General features: G+C 40.5%; 1 protein-coding gene across 1 annotated transcript in view; it reads left to right on the plus strand.

Moving 5' to 3' along the window:
• Positions 1 to 676: 676 nt before the first annotated feature.
• Positions 677 to 14,000, plus strand: part of EHHADH (enoyl-CoA hydratase and 3-hydroxyacyl CoA dehydrogenase) — a 50,071-nt gene continuing 36,747 nt past the window's right edge. The window contains exons 1-3 of the mRNA XM_046003052.1: positions 677 to 828; positions 6,323 to 6,426; positions 12,965 to 13,137. Coding sequence (XP_045859008.1) covers positions 755 to 828; positions 6,323 to 6,426; positions 12,965 to 13,137 — 351 coding nt within the window. The 5' untranslated portion in view covers positions 677 to 754. The remainder of the gene's footprint in view (positions 829 to 6,322; positions 6,427 to 12,964; positions 13,138 to 14,000) is intronic.

Consider the following 14,000-nt stretch of genomic DNA (forward strand, 5'->3'; position numbering starts at 1 on the left):
AATGGCAGAAGAAGAAAAGAAGTCCCCCCCCCCCGCCTTTTGTCTATTTTTGTATCCGTATGAGATGCCGGTTATTAAACTTATTGCGGCAATCATTTTCCAATCGATGTGAGTCATTATGAGGTACACCTTTGACTTTATAGTGATGTATGTCAATTATATCCCATCAAAACTGAGGGAATTTTTTTTTTTTTAAAGAAAGAAAGAGAAGGTTAGGACCCACACATTTCACTAGGCTGCGCCATTAGAGTGAGACAGATAAGATTACTGTTCTGTAAGTGGTTGGTCCCATACCGGTTTAAGTCAAATTATTGGTGCGTGTATTTCATGTCCCAAGCCTGTGTCCTATCACCTGAATGGCAAGGCCCCAGGTATCTATCCCTGGTAAGAAGGATCATGAAGATGAAAACTAATGAGGGCAGCTCCGCCAGCTTAGCGAACCCAGAAGTTGTCCAGAGAAGGCAGCGTTGCAAACTTGGACTTGCTTACGGTTGCACCCTTCTTCCACCGTCCTTTCTGATCCGTGTAGTGCTAGGAACCAGCACAGAGAACCAGAGCACAAGCGCCCGCAGAGAGCGGGGCTGCGGTCGTGGAGGAGGAGAAGTAGGTGGGAGGACTGGCGGCGGGAGGCGGCGCCCAGCTCGCATTGGCCCTGCGGGCGCCCCTCCTTGCGGGGCCGGCCCCGCGTGGGGTCCGAGGAACGCGGCATAGCCTAGCGGTGGGAGACGGAGGCGAGTTTCGCGAGCGGGCAGACATGGCGGAGTACACGCGGTTGCGGAACTGCCTGGCGCTGATCCGCCTCCGAAACCCACCGGTCAACGCCATCAGGTAACCGGCTCCGTCGTCTCCGGCCCGCGGACAGCGAGCCCTTCGCCGCCTGCCCGCTCCGAGGCTTTCACCCCGCGGCTAGTTTGAACGCACAGACACTGGCACTGAAGGGACGGCGGCGCGCGGCGCGGCCTGGTGCTTCGGTTAGCTTTGCGAACGTTCGCTGCGAACTCTGATCGCTGTTTCGCTAGTGAGGAAACTGAGGCTCAGAGGCAGACAGATGGCTACTAAGTGGGGGAGCTGGGCTCGGACCCGGATCCTCCGTGCCAGCTTCGTGCTCAGCCCTTCTGCTTGTTAGCAGCTTTGACTTCTCGAGTGTATGTTCTGTTCCAAAGGTAACAATGCTGGCCGGACCTTGATCCCTCACTTCCCAGCCCCAAGTCCAGGCCACCCTACCAATGTGTGACTGAAAGATTTAAAAAGCTGATGAGAAGGTATCTTCACATTTGTGGGGGGAAAAAAAATTAACAAAGGCTCTCATTAATTCCAAGGCAGTGAGAACAGGTGAATTGTGATGTGGCAGAGAAATGCAAAGTTCTTTCTCCTGATCTGTTCTAAACTGAAGGCCTTGGTGCTTCACTGGAAAATATGTTTGGAGAAAGCGCATAAAGTAGCATTTCCCCGGGGCGCGTGGGTGGCTCAGTGGGTTAAAGCCTCTGCCTTCGGCTCAGGTCATGATCTCAGGGTCCTGGGATCGAGCCCTGCATTGGGTTCTCTGCTCCGCAGGGAGCCTGCTTCCTCCTCTCTCTCTGCCTGCCTCTCTGCCTATTTGTGATTTCTCTCTGTCAAATAAATAAAATATTTTAAAAAAAAAGTAGCATTTCCCAAAAAACGACTGTGCAGTTACCTTCTTTAATCCCATGGTGGAGCACCTTCCTTGGTAAACTTTTAACAGATGTGCAGTGTACTTAAACAGCCGTGCTTTCAAAACTGGTGGTTTTTCTGGTTTTTGTTTTAAAAATGTTTAATTATATAGATTTGGTTCTTGCATATCTTTGTTAAAAGGATAGTGATCCTTCAGACCAGGAAAGAGCCACCCATTCTTAGAGAGTAGGATTAGCAGAAATTATAATTTACAAAGAATGTGTAAAACAAGCAGAAAGACCTTTGGTCAACATCCTTAGGACATACCACTGGAGCAAAAAAGAGACTGGACAATCAGAGAAAGACAAACATCATATGATCTCTCTGATATGAGGAATTTGAGAGGCAGGGTAGGGGGAAGGGAGGCGAAAAAATGAGACAAGATGGGATCGGGAGGGAGACAAACCATAAAGGACACTTAATCTCACAAAACAAACTGAGGGTTGCTGGGACTGGGGGTAGGGATAAGGTGGAGGGGTTATGGACATCGGGGAGGGTATGTGCTATGGTGAGGGCTGTGAAGTGTGTAAGAGTGATGATTCCCAGACCTGTACTCCTGGGACCAATAATACATTATATGTTAATAGAAAAAAAGGAGAGAGAGAGACTGGAATGAGGAGGCCTGCTTATTTTAACTGAATTTTTATCTTAGTGTCATCAGATTTGATTTTATCATAAGTATTAGTATAATTCTTATTTTTAATACAAGTTATTGCATTTAATAATACAAAAAAAGTGCAGGAATAAAATCATAACAAGAATATGTCCAGTTTCTTGCCATTCTCAGAAAAAAAAGCAAAATATCTGTTATTTCGGTTTTGATGAAGAAAAATGTAAGTGATGTGATTACATATCCATTTTGGACTTGTCTGTGTTTTAGTTAGGGGTATTAGACATTAGGAGTCTGCGTCAGCCTCTGCTCATTATGGCAAACCATGCCCATCACGAACTTGGGAAAAAAGGTTTCACAGTCTTATACCCGTAACTAGAAATATTCTCTCATAGCGATTTTAAACGTTTCTCATATTTAGCCTGCCCCTTCCCCACCCCCCTGCCGCTGCCCTGCAAGAGAAAATTTTGTATCTACCTCCTAAAATTGTGAAATTTACCTATGCTGAAGATCCTAAAGTGTAGGACAAACAAAACTTATCCTTATGGGGCGCCTGGGTGGCTCAGTCTGTTAGGTGTCTGCCTCTTGATTTCAGCCCAGGTCTTAATCTGGGGGAGCAGGTTGTGACTTTGAGCTCTGCACTGGGCAGAAACAAACAAACAAATAATAAACAAACAAACAAACAGCACCCCCCCAAAAACCTCCCAAAACAGAACTGTTATCATTACATGGTATATGGTTTGTCATATTCTATTTTTCTCTTCTATTTCTTTGATTTAAAAAGTGCTGGTCACAAGCTACAAACTTAATATGATGACCTTTGGTTTTAAAAAAAAACTGTTACATGAAAGACCTCCTAAAGCCTCCTAAAGCTAAAGAGCTTTGCTAGGCCCCATGAAAATGATATCTGTACTCTAGACTCAAATTTCTCCACTCTTGGATGATATTAAAGGGAGAAAATAATTTCTTTTGTTTTGTTTTTTTTAGAAGTTCTTTTTAAAAAATATTTTATTTATTTATTTGAGAGAGAGAGAGAGAGAGCATGAGAGGGGAGAATGTCAGAGGGAGAAGCAGACTCCCCATGAAGCTGGGAGCTGGATTCAGGACTTAATTCCCAGACTCCATGATTGTGACCTGAGCCAAAGGCAATGGCTTAACCAACTGAGCTGGCCAGGCGCCTGAGAAAAGAATTTCTTAACCCTTGTAAACTCATTGTTGCAAGGCTGTGGTCCCTTTGTTGGCTTGAATCTGGTAAAGCTGTGCCTGTTTACAGCCATCTTCATTTCCCTGTGTTTGATTTTTGCAAAATTAGCGAGACTGTAAGAGGTCAAAGAGTAGAGTTTGGTTGAAAAGGGGGAAGCTAGCCTCTTGTCCTCAGTGGCACTGATTTTGGCTACTTTTGCAGCCATTATTTACCCAGAGGAAATATTTGCCTTTTGAACTTCTGAGTGTTCTGGATGGGTCCAAATCTCATTAGCAGATTTGGTTTCTTCCTTTCTTCCTTCCTTCTGTCCGTCTGTCCTTCCTTTCCTCCTCCTCCCCCTTCTTCACCTCCTCCTCCTTCTTTTAAGATTTATTTATTTATTTTAGGGAGAGAGGGGGAGAGAGAGTGAGCGAGCACAGGGGGAGGGACAGAGGGAAAGAGAGAGAGTATCTCAAGCAGACTCCCTGCTGAGCACTGAGCCAACTAGGGACTCCATGTGGGGCTGGATGTGGTGGTGTGTGGGGGGGGGGATTGTGTGGGGGTCTCAGTCCCATAATCCTGAGATCAAGGGAACCTGAGCCGAGATCAAGAGTTGGTGCTTAGGGGCACCTGGGTGGCTCAGTGGGTTAAAGCCTCTGCCTTCAGCTCAGGTCATGATCCCAGGGTCCTGGGATCAAGCTCCGCATCAGGCTCTCTGCTCAGCGGGGAGCATGCTTCCTCTCTCTCTCTCTCTCTCTCTCTCTCTGTTGACTCTCTGCCTACCTGTGATCTCTGTCAAATAAATAAAGCCTTAAAAAAAAAAAAAAAGAAGAAGGAGGGCGCCTGGGTGGCTCAGTGGGTTGGGCCGCTGCCTTCGGTTTAGGTCATGATTTCAGGGTCCTGGGATCGAGTCCCGCATCGGGCTCTCTGCTCAGCAGGGAGCCTGCTTCCCTCTCTCTCTCTCTGCCTGCCTCTCTATCTACTTGTGATCTCTCTCTGTCAAATAAATAAATAAAATATTTAAAAAAAAAAAAAGGAAATTTAAAGAGTTGGTGCTTAACCAACAGAGCCCGGGTACTCCTAGTAGATTTGGTTTCTAATTAACCAGTCAAAGCCAAGAGGTTTTGTCTGGTGTCATGTAGGTTAAATGATGAAAAGTAACTAGGTGAAAAGGAGTTAATATATACCAGTATCTCCTTTATTTCCTGACATTTTAACTCATGGTTGTTGATCTGAGCAATTTGGCTTTTCTAGCAGTTTGTTGGTTTTTTTTTTTTTTTAATTTGTTTAAGTTTTTTTTTTCTTTTTCATCCTATATGCTAGAACAGATATTTTACCCAGAATGTTTAGAATTCCAGTGCAAAATTGGACTCTGGTTCTGTCGTTTTTCCTTTAAGCAATTCCTCATCACATTTCCTAGGTTCTCCTCCTTCCCCAACCCTTGACACTCATTGATCCTCTACTTCTTGGCACATTCTCTTCTCTTGATCTTTGTGACTTTGGGCTCCCTTGGTACTAAATCACTCTGCTGAGCCTCTCCGACTTCTTCAATGAGGGTGTATCCAGAGGATTTACCTTCAGCTCTCTCTTCCTTCAGCCGACTCATCTAATCTCGACTCTCTTCTGTAGATTACTCCCTCATTAAGGAAAGGTAGCAGTCTGTTACATGCCTTTTCTTTCCCAGACTTTGCCTTTGCCTCTTAAATTAGTTAGTATTGGTTTCAGCTGTCAGAGACAGAAAACTCAAAAGAGTAGTGGATTAAACAAGGAAAGGTTGATTTCTTTCACAGCAGTCTCTTAGAATGGTATGACTGCTCCACAGTCATCAGGGACCCCGTCTGTTTATCTCTTGCTCTGCCATCCTCAATACATGGCTTCCACCTCTTGGTCCATAACGGCTGCTCATGATCTAGCCATCACATCCCCATTCCTGCCAGAAAAGGAAAAGAGAAAAGCATTCCTAATCCTTTAAGGATTCTTAAAGTGTCATGTTATTGTCCAGGACTTAATGCCTAACACTGGCTTTACTGCATAACAGGCCAGAAAATGTAGTCTTTACTTTGGGCAGTCACGTATCCAGCTAAAAACTAGATGCATCATACTTGAAAGAAAGTGGAAAGAGTTGGATATTTGGGGTAACTTGAAGCCCCTGACACATCTCTTAGGTTGTTTCTTTTAAACTATTTCAGTTTTCTTATATTTTTCTAGGATGACAAATTGCAAGTTCTTCTCTTTGTAAATGTCCACATCACTTTCTTTGTACTTTTATTACAGCATTTGGTATGATATTTTGTTGTTTCCTAGGATGTTGTAAACTCCTTTTCCTGTACGTAGAGGGTGTACAATAATATTTTAAATTGATGAGTGCTGCTTTTAAGTGGTCAAAGTTACAACAAAGTTCAGGAAAATACTATTTTTTAAAAAGTTTATTCATTTATTTAGCTTCGTGCTTAATTCACAGTTGAAATATATATTATTTCTTTAAGATTTTTATTTATTTGAGACAGAGAGAGTGAGTGAGAGAGGGAGAACATGAGTGGGGCAGAGGGACAGAGGGAGAGGCAGGCTCCCCACCGAGCAGGGAGCCCAATGTGGGGCTCGATCCCAGATCTTGGGATCATGACCTGATCCAAAGGCAGACTCTTAACTGGCTGAGCCACCCAGGCACCCTGATATACATATTATCAGTTGATTAAATTAGTGAAAACTGAATAGCAAGTAACTAAGGTTTTTATCCGTTGTGTGTATGTTTCATTTTTCATTGTTAGAAAAGGAAAAAAACACTGAGATGGTAGAAATTAAATTCTAATGCCTCATGGTTTTTTTTTTTCTTTTAGTATGACTGTACTCCATGGAATAAAAGCGGGACTGCAGAAAGCTCTAACAGACCATACAGTAAAAGCCATTGTGATTTGTGGAGCAGATGGCAAATTCTCTGCAGGTAACCAGTCTCTAACCCTCTCCTGCTGTCACCAGAAACCAGCCACAGACTGAGACCGATAGTGAATGAGCTGTCTCTGTGGGTAATGCCATAGGGTGGGTAAAGGATATGGGAGACTTGAGTGGGAATGAGAAACATTGTAGAGACACAGTCACAAGGAGACCCAGAGAAGATTCTGATCTTACTCTCCTTTATATTGGATTGGGCCTTCGGAAGACATTCAGTGCCAGGCTTGCTGGGTGTTATACCTGCTAATATATACTAACTAACACTAGCCACTAGCAGGTATGTTGGTACATACGTGCTCTGCATATAGTTCCACCCTATGGGAGCTCGGGCAAATCCCTGTTATCTCCTGGACCTCAATTTCTCTATTTAGAAGGTAGATAGTAGGGCCACCTGGGTGGCTCAGTTGGTTAAGCATCTGCCTTTGGCTCAGCTCATGATCCCAGGGTCCTGGGATTGTGCCCCACAGCAGGCTCCTTGCTCAGTGGGAAGTCTGTTTGTCCCTCTCCCTCTGCCCTCCCTGCTGCCCCCCACCACAAGCTTGTGCTCTCTCTCTCTCTCATTCTGTTCTCTATCTCTCAAATAAATAGAATCTTCTTTTAAATTAACATATAATGTATTATTTGTTTCAGGGGTACAGGTCTGTGATTCATCAGTCTTATACAACTCACAGCACTCACCACAGCACATACCCTCCCCAATATCCATCACCCAGCTACCCCATCCCCCTGACCCCACTCCACTCCAGCAACCCTCAGTTTGTTTCCTGAGATTCAGAGTCTCTAATGGTTTGTCTCCCTCTCTGGTTTCGTCTTGCTTCATTTTTCCCTCCCTTCCCCTATGATCCTCTGTCTTGTTTCTCAAATTCTTCATATCAGGGAGATCATATGATAATTGTCTTTCTCTAATTGACTTATTTTGCTTAGCATAATACCCTCTAGTTCCAATCACGTCATTGCATATGGCAAGAGTTCAGTTTTTTGATGGCTGCATAGTATTCCTGTGTGTGTGTGTACTACATCTTCTTTATCCATTCATCTGCTGATGGACATCTAGGCTCTTTCCATAGTTTGGCTTCAAATAAATAGAATCTTAAAAAAAGAAAGCAGATAGTAATATCTATCTTAACAGGTTTTTGTGATGTTATATGAGGTAGATCTGGAAGTGTAGTGCCTTCCTGCATCAGAAGATATTCAGTAAATGTTATTTTTTATTTCACACAGCGACTTGAAATGGAGTTCATTTTTCTTCTGAAGGTCACCCATCTCAGGGACCATGACAGTCTTTACTGGGTTATTCCATGAAGATGCAAAAATATTGAAAACATATGGCAAAAGAATCTGAAATAGGGATTCAGTGGTATTTGTGACAACTTTTCTTCTTTTTCCCACTGACTATGTTTATGCCCTTTGACAAAAGTCACGTGGATAGGAAGGTCTATGTGATCTTACTGTAGCCAAGGGAATTTAATGTATGTTCATTGAAACCTGAGAAGAAATAAGTATTGGAATCATAACAATAAAGAAATGTAGAAATGTTAATCATTATAGTAGTTACCATTTACCTTCCCTACTATGTGCCGGTTATATAGGTTATTTATTTATTAATAACGAAAACAGTGTTTTTATACATATTATATTTTAATTCTCAGGAAATCTCTATTCACGGATGAGAAAGATGAGCCTGAGAGAGATTAAAATACTGTGCCAAACATTAACCAGTTATTAAATGGCTTACTTTGTTGTTTGAAAAGTTGAGGTCAGGAGCCGAAGATAGTGACTTTGTGGCATGGAGATAGGGAACCCAATTATGTCAAACTTGATTATTTCTTTGTAAGAAAGGGAGGTAGAAAAGAGAGAATGTAGTTAGAGCTCAAGGACAGAAAAAATTATTCTAGAAAAGCATTAGGAGTTGTTAGACTTGATGGATTTATATAGAACAATGCACCCAACAATTGAAAAATATAGATACTTCTCAAATCTGCAACATTTACAAATTTGGCCAGATACTGGACCACAAAATTTGTCTCAATAAATTTCACTTAGAATACATTCACTGACAACAATGTCATTAAACTAGAAATCAATAACAAAACTATACCTAGAAATACCCATACATTTAGAAATTAAATTCATTTCTTAATCTCTGAGCCAAAGCAGAAATTATAATAGAATTTAGAAAATATTTTGAACTAAATGATAGAGAAAATGAGACATATGTAACTTGAAGGATACAGCTAAAGCAAAGTTAACAGGAGATTTATAACCGTAAAGGTATTTATCAGAAAAGAAAACAGACTGAAATGTAATGAACTAAGTATCTGTATCAGGGAACTAACAAAACAAACCGTGAAATAGACCCAATAAAGTAGAAGGAAGGGAATAATGAGGAGAAATTAATGAGATAGAAACAAATGTGATTCAAGATTAGGTCAAAATTAGTTCTTCCAAAGACGGGTAAAATTAACAAACCTCTGGAGAGACTGATCAAGAAAAAAAAGAGAAGACACGATATACATGAGGAATGGTGAATGGGCTCTCACTGCAGATGCTGTAGCCATTAAAAAAGATAACACAAATATTATGAAAATATTATGGCTTCCCAATATGACTCATGAGGAAATAGAAAGCCATTAAAGAAATTGAGTCAGTAATCAAAAATCTCACAAAATAAACTCTAGCCGCAGGTGACTCTTGGCAAGCTCTAACTAAAAAGTCAAGGAAAATATTATTCTAATTTTACACAAAATTTTTTTTAAAGGAACATAAAAAGAGGGAACGCTTCCCTTCCCATATTAGTTTCCTAGGGCTGCGGTAGCAAATGACTTAAACTAGGTGACTGAAAACAACAGAAATCTGTTCTTTCATAGTCCTGGAGGGTAGAAGTTCAAAGTCAAGATATCTGCAAGGCCATTCTTACTCCGGAAGCTCTAGGGAAGAATCTTTCCTTGGCGTCCTCTAGCTTCTGTGGTTGCTGGCAGAACTTGGTGTTCCCTGGCTTGTTACTCTCTTACTCCTATCCCTGCCTCTCTCCGGTGGCCCTCTCCCCTGTGCCCAGATTTCCGTGGACTGAGACAGGTCCATGCTTATCCAGTACAATCTCATTATTACTCAATTATATCTGCAAAGACCCTATTTCCAAATAAAGTAAGTGTCATAGGTTCAATCCAATATACTTTCCAATTCATTATGTGAGACTAGCATAACCCTGGTACCAACACATGTCAAGGCCTGTATGAAAAAGCAAAATTTGTGAATGAAATTTGCAATGGAAAAAAGAAAAAGCAAAATGAAAGGCCAGTTTCATTCACAAAACTAGATTTAAAAAAAAATCTTCAAAAAAAAAATAAAAAAATAAAAAAATAAAAAAAATCTTCAGCAATATATTATAAAATTGAATCTAACAAAGTATAAAAAGTAGAAGGCATCACCTTTTCCCCAGAAATACCAGATTGGTTGAACGTTAGAAGATTAATTTATTTCATTCTATTAAAAGATTGAAAAAGAAAAAACATGTGATTCTTTTTTTCAAGAAATGCAGAAAAAAAACATTTGATAACATCTGACATGTACTAAAAATAAAAATTCCTGGTAAACTAGGTATAGAAAGAAAATGTCTTAATCCATTTTGGACAACCTACAGCAAACATCAAATAGAATCATAAACTGAAAGCTCTCCTTCTGAGAAAGGAACAAGACATGGCTAGCTGCTATCACCATTTCTGTTTGACGTTGTGCTCCAGGCCCTGGCCAGCCCAGTAAGGCCAGAAAAACAAATGAAAGGTATAGGGATTGGAAAGGAAAAAATGAAACTTCATTATTCAGAAGATATGATAATGTTTGCAGAAAATAAAAATAATCTATTAGAAAATTACTAGAATTAATAGGAGAATTTTGCTGGATATACAATCAATATCCAAAAATTAATTGCATTTCTATATGCCAGAAATACACAGTTAAACAGTGAAAAATCAGTGTACTCTTATCTGTGCTTTGGTTTCTATAAAATGGGATAATAATACTAACCTTATGCTGCAGGTAGGAGGTATGTAGTATAACATTTAAGAATATGGGCTATGTAGTTAAACTGCCCGAGTTCGAATCCTTTTTCTACCAGTAATTAACTGGTCATATGTTTGAACTAGCCACTTAACAGCTCAAAGCCGTAACTTCCTGACCTGTAAAATGGGGATTGTTAGACACTTAAACTAGGTGTTAAGAAAATTAAGTAAGAGAATATATCAAACTACTTAGCACAGTGCCTGGTGTAAAGTGTTTATCCAGTATGTGCCAGTTGCTATCAGGATATGAATATTGTTTAAATCTAAAATTACAGGATGAAATAGATCTTGTTTTTCTTAAGCCAGAAAGGAATCTATATAAGAACAATAGTAATAACACTAGATTAGAATAGGAATACGATGAACGGGTAAGAACAAAACCATAATGCCAGGTAAGGAGCAGATAGAAACAAAAACATGAATAGGCTGAATATGAAGTAATTGCTTTAACTTTTTAACTTATACCAATAAATAAATAAATATTTATTTATATGCCATATATTTGTATATTATTTATATTTTCTATATCTTAAATATTATATTTGTAGTATAAATATTTATATTACTATAACATTAACATAATGTTAAATATTATAAAATATATATATAATAGATATATTATATATTTATTTTTATTTATTTATAAATAATTTGTATTTATCTATTTATTTGGGTGCAAAAGGTGATTTTATTAAAGCGTAGGGACAGGACCCATGGGCAGAAAGAGCTGCCCCTTTTTTTTTTTTTTAAAGATTTTATTTATTTCTTTGACAGAGAGAGAGAGCGAGTGCGCAAAATCAGGGGGAGTGGCAGGCGAAGGGAGAAGCGGGCTCACTGTTGAACAAGGAGCCTGACATGGGGCTTGATCCCAGGACCCTGGGATCATGACCTAAGCAGAAGGCAGATGCTGAACTGACTAAGCCAGCCAGGCACCCTTGCTTAATGTTTTTAAAGGATAGAAAATGCTGCAGGGGAAATGCTCAGTATTTATAATGTTATGTGAAAAAAGGAAAATATGAAAAATGATGTTATAGAATGCTCTCGGTATTGTTAAATGTATATTACAGTAAATTTCTGTTTAATTCAAAGTGATTTAAGAAGGGTGTTGAGATTAAAGGCTAAATAAATAGCTTACTGAAGGTCACGAATCCATTTACATATATGCACTGGCAAACAACTAAGAATTCCTCCGAAATATTACATTGTTATCTCTGTATGGTGATTTTTGAAGTGGTCTATATGTTCTTTATTACTTTGTATATTTTTAAAATTTCCTGTAATGCATGTTTTGGTTTTTTTAAAGATTTTATTTATTTATTAGAGAGCGGGAGCACAAGCAGAGGGAGCAGCAGAGGAAGAGGGAGAAGTAGGCTTCCCACTGAGCAGGGAGCACGACTCAGAGTTGGATCCCAGGATCCTGGGGCTTACCCGAAGGCAAATGTGTAACCCATTGAACCACCCAGGCGCCCCACATGTGTTATTTTTATGATTAGGAAAACATATAAATGTTGTTATTTTTCTTGATCACAAAAAAAATCTATTATGAAAACATAATTCCAAGCTGGATGATGAACATGTAATTCATAAATATGTATGTGTTTCCCGCTGAAGTTTTATGTTGTAATGCCTTCATGTTCTTAACAAAGATATGGGTCTAACTTGCTATGAATAGGGTTGGTGAGCAATACCATGCAAAAGATTAGGAAGGGCTGGCTCAACCTCAGAATCTCTTCCCCTTCTCTGGGTTTTTTTAACTTTTTTTTTTTTAAGATCTGTATGTATTGATTTATTTGAGAGAGAGAGAGAGAGTACACATTCAAGCAGGGGGAGAGGCAGAGGAGGAGGAAGAGTGAGAGGGAAAGAATCTCAAGAGACCCTAATGAGTGTGGAGTCTCACCTGGGGCTCAATCTCATGACCCTGAGATCATGACCTGAGCCGAAACCGAGAGTCGGCGCTCAACTGACAAGACCCAGGTGCCCCCTGAGCTTTTTAATTGTTATAAAAAAAAATTTTTTAAAGATTTTTATTTATTTTAGAGAGAGAGCATGAGTGTGAGGGGCAGAGGGAGAGAGAAAGAATCTCAAGCAGACTCCATGCTGAGCAGGGAGCCTGATGTGGGGCTCGATCCCAGGACCCTGGGATCGTGACCTGAGCTGAAACCACAAGTCAGACACTTAACCAACTGTGCCACCCAGGCGCCCCTTAATTATTTAAAGGTAGGGTAGCTACCTGTCATATAGAGAGACAGACTTCAGAAGATTGCAGGATTCCTGATAAAGATTTGGGGATTTTCTCTCATTTGCTCTATGTTTTCCAAGCTGTTCTTTCTTCACTGTGTGTCCACCCAAAAGGTAAAATGTTTCATGGACCCTAAGAGGTCTGAGATTCCTTGAGAGTTGTCTATTACCTTATCGTTATATAACAGAGCCCAAGTCTTTCTCAGCTTTCTTTTCCCTTGTCTGTGTCCTTAGGGGCTGATATCCACAGCTTCAGTACACCAAGAATGTCTGACCTCGGCCTGGGACATGTAGTAGATGAAATACAGAGAAATGAGAAGCCCGTGGTGGCAGCTATTCAAGGCCTGGCTTTAGGAGGGGGACTGGAGCTGGCCCTCGGCTGTCACTATAGGATTGCCCACGCAGAGGTAACAGCTAAAACTCCTTATGGGGCCTGGTGTGCCAGATTTTTCTTTAAGGCAAAATCTAAATGCTATGTATGCCTCAGAGGTGGTCATTTTAAAGGGCAAGCTCACTGGGTAACAACTCATGTATTTTTAGCACTGGTTTTTCTGCTGCTGTGCCCCAGCACAGTGGAAGTAGTTGTTGAAAATAATATCCATCTCGATGGGTGAATAGCTATTACCCTGAGCCCTCTAACTGTCCAGCTGATTCCCCTCACTCTATCCCTTGGGTCTCCCTATGATCCACCACCTAAAGGGGAAGTCCTGGGTCACTACTGGGCCCCCAGGACTCTGCTCCAGTAGTATGGCTCAGGTCAGGTTCCTCTGAGCCATGCTCATGCAGTATGAGATAGAAAATATTTTGACTATCATCCTGAGTATGTGTATTGTAAAAAAAATTTTTTCAAGATTTTATTTTATTTGACAGATACAAAGCAGGAGAGCACAGGCAGGGGAAGCAGCAGAGAGAGAGGGAGAATCAGGTCCCCCACTGAGCAGGGAGCCCAATGTGGGGCTCGATCCCGGGACCCTGACCTCGGATTATGACCTGAGCTGAAGGTAGTCACCCAACTGACTGAGCCACCCAGGTGCCCCTAAAATTTTATGTCCTATCTCAAAGGTGTCAGTGGTCTCTCATAATTATCAGTCCCTAAGAAGACAATTTCCCATTTGAAAATAGCACAAAACTGTAAATCCATTTGTTTCTGTAGTAGATACAATTTGGGCTATTAAATATGTAGATGAAGTCTGTAATACCAGTCTTACAATGGTAACGTTTTTGTAAGTAACATAGTTTTCTTTTTCTTTTTTTTAAAAAAGATTTTGTT

This window comes from Meles meles, chromosome 4 (assembly GCF_922984935.1).
Source record: "Meles meles chromosome 4, mMelMel3.1 paternal haplotype, whole genome shotgun sequence".
Taxonomy (NCBI): domain Eukaryota; kingdom Metazoa; phylum Chordata; class Mammalia; order Carnivora; family Mustelidae; genus Meles; species Meles meles.